Source organism: Buceros rhinoceros, unplaced genomic scaffold (genome assembly GCF_000710305.1).
Source record: "Buceros rhinoceros silvestris isolate BGI_N320 unplaced genomic scaffold, ASM71030v1 scaffold29337, whole genome shotgun sequence".
In the NCBI taxonomy this organism is placed as follows: Eukaryota; Metazoa; Chordata; class Aves; order Bucerotiformes; family Bucerotidae; genus Buceros; species Buceros rhinoceros.
In genome coordinates, this window is record NW_010422031.1 from 326 (window position 1) to 3,384 (window position 3,059).

At 61.6% G+C, this 3,059-nt stretch overlaps 1 protein-coding gene across 1 annotated transcript in view; it reads left to right on the top strand.

Annotated features, from left to right (window-relative positions):
- The window catches only part of LOC104496750 (carbonic anhydrase 15-like), a gene marked incomplete at its 3' end in the record, with an annotated part of 7,723 nt that overhangs the window by 300 nt on the left and 4,364 nt on the right, over positions 1–3,059 (top strand). Inside the window, exon 2 of the mRNA XM_010139912.1 lies at positions 1,499–1,534. Within this exon, the coding sequence (XP_010138214.1) occupies positions 1,499–1,534 (36 nt within the window). The remainder of the gene's footprint in view (positions 1–1,498; positions 1,535–3,059) is intronic.

Consider the following 3,059-nt stretch of genomic DNA (forward strand, 5'->3'; position numbering starts at 1 on the left):
ACCTGGGCTGGCGCAGGAGCTGTCTCCTGCCCTCCCACCATCCTCCATCCCACTGGTGGATGTCCCCCCTGTGCTGGTGGGTGTAGGGAGGTCTCATCCCACCCAGGGCTATCTGTCCTGGCAAGAATTGTTCAGGCCAGGGTCTCCTTGGGGCACTTGGATTTTGGACTTCAGCCCATCTGCCCCACAGACCCCTACCACTAGGAAACACCAGCAAGGATGAAACCTCTGAGCAAACGGGCGCTGCTGTCCCGGGGCTGAGGCACTGGGGTGCTCACCTGCATTTGGGCCAGGCTGGCAGCAGCGAGCTCTACCCTGACTCCTGCCACAGGGAGCTTGAGGTCAGGTAAGGGCTGGTCGGTGCAAATCCGAGGGTCTCCTAGGAGCTCAACCTGGACAGAAAGGAAAGCCCGAGGTCTCTGCCCTGGGAATGCTTTGAGTCCTGCCCCATCCTGGTCCCAGCTCTCCCCTGGGGCTGGAGTCTCCCATACTGCTGCAGCGAGGATTTGGAGGCAGTGCTGCAGGCTGGGGCCAGGAGTGGCACAGGTGGAGGCAGGAAGGGCTGCCTCTGTCCTGCCAGCCCAAGTGGCCATGGCTGGCACTAAAGCGTGGCTCTGCTCAGCTTGCCCATAGCTGGCCTGTGGGCACAGCCCCTTGGCCATCAGAGGGGACCGCTCACCTAGGCTGGCCCAGCGCACCACTGGGTTGCTCTGTGCCTCCTGCCAGGAGCAGGATGGGCAGCTGCAAAGGGAAGGAGTGTGCTCCTCAGCTCCCACTGCAGAGCTGATGGCTCTGGGTGGATGCACAGACAGCAGGAGTGGGGCTCCGGCTTCTCGGCATCCCCTTGGCGTCTCTGCATCTGCAGCGCCAGCACCTGGCATTGAGCACAGAGCCCCCCGTAGCTGTCCCAATTGCAGGCAGCAGCACTGGTGGGTGCTCAGCAGTTCTGGCTGAGGTGGCCCTGAGTGACAGGGCAAGCATCGTCCCCGCAGCGTGGGTGCAGGCCTGCCCACTGCCAGCCCCTGCCTGCTGCAGCCCCCAGCAACCGCCTTCTGCTGCCAGCTAAGCCACACTGAACACCACGGAGGACTGTGGCAGCCCCCCCACCCCAGCTCCCTGCTCACCCTGGGCTGCTGGGGGGTGAGGTGTCTGCTGTGGGGAGAGGGCTGCCTTGGCTCCCTGGGATGGGTAAGGGCGGGTATGGCCCCTCAGCAGCTGGGGAAAGAGCCCCACGAGCAGTGAGGTTTGGCTGCCTTGGAGCAGAGCGAAGTGGAGTGATGCTGAGGGAGGTTTCCCTGTGGAGCAGCCGGGGGAGGCAGGAAGGGTGTGAAAACACCAGTGCCAAGAATAACCAGCAACATGAACAGAAGTGCCGGCAAGACGTCCAGCTGCCCTGAGGGGTACCCTCGCTGTTGGGGGGGTGGGGCATGGCCACGGGTGGGTTTGGGAGTGGGTGTCTGTCTCCATCAGCTGCCCTGAGCTCTCTTCTCTCCCACAGGGCAGTGGTGTTATGACTCACAGGACCCCAAATGTGGTGAGTGGTGCTGTGTGTGGGATGGGGGGTGTCAGGCTCTGTGGGGCTCGGGCCCCCACCTCTTCCCACAGTGCCTGGGTGAGGGCACGCTGGGCAGCATCAGCGAGGCTGCAGTGGGGAGCGTGGCTTGGAGAAGGGCGAATTCACACAGCATCGCACCACAGTGGGAACGGTTAGAGGAGCTTCTCTTCCAGGCGTGCTGATAGACAGGCTGGAGACAAGCACCTGATCCCCTTGGAGAGGATTGGCCCTGTCCCCCCTGCCCCTGCCAGGTCGTCGTGCTCCCAGGGCAGGACAAGCCTCCCCCCCTTTCACCTGAAGCAAATTAAATCCCAGATTTAAAATATGCCTTTAGCAACCCCATGGAGGCGCAGGCATTCAGCGGGCTGTGGGGCACAGGGGCCCGGCTCCAGGATACCTGGCTCCGCTGGGGAAGGGAAGCGTGGCTGGGGGCACTTTGTCTTGAAGCATGTAAATAGCTTGTAAAAGGTTAATTAAGGATCAACAAGCATTTAATCAGCTGTTACGGCCCAACTGTTTTATAGCTCTTGGGTTTACATGCCCCGTGCCCAGCTGCCATGGCACATCGGAGGTGGCCGGTGGGCGTGAATCGCTGAGCTCTGCTTATCCCTGCCGAACCAGTGCTCGGTGTTGCCATTAATTTAATGTCATCAGGCTGGTGCTGAGGGCAGGTTTCGGCAGGGGAGCGGGGCCGGTGGGAAGCGGCTTGGACAGCATGGGGCTGGCCATGTGCTCGCAGCGAGGCCACGGGGAATGATCCCTTAATGAAGGTACCAGGTAATTTGTGGGGCCACCTGGTAGCACCGTGGTGAGGAGCTGGTGGGTCAGTGGTGCAGCTGGGCTCCAACAGCCAGGGCTTCCAGGCAAAAAAGCTGCCTGGAGTAATGAAAGGAGAAGGGAGGGAGACAGGGCTGAGCCCAGGGGGACAGGAGGTGGAGGCAAGCGTGTGTCTGTGGTTTTGTCTGCCCAAGAATAAGGTAGATAAATGCAAGAGCTGAACCATGGGGCGCTGCTGGTCCCCAGACCCTGGTTATGCGGGATGCAGAGGGTAATGGTGTGTGGGTCAGCCAAAGGCCATGTGTGCCAGAGCAGAGCCAGCAGTACCAGTGCAGGGATGCCCTGAGCTCCCCTAGGACTGCAGGGAGCTCCCATTCCCCAGATGGGACTGCAGCACAGCTGCTGGCAGTGCTCAGTGCCAACAATTCCACCCTGGGCACCTGCAGCTTGGGTTGCCCCAGTGCCATGAGGCAAGGAGCAAGGTGTCACAGCAGCCATGCTGGAGCGGTGACCAGCAGAGTGATCGGCTGTGTCCCACAGCTGCAGACCACAATGAGTGTTGCAAGAAGAGATGACGCCAGGGCGATGGGGACAGTGAGCCACGCATATGGAGTGTGCGGGCCGGTCATGGTGGCAGCCTTGGGCACCTCCACTCACAGTCCCCAGGCAGCACTGTGGGTTTGCAGTGGCTCCAGCCATCTGCCAGCACTGCCGTGTCCTTGCCCAG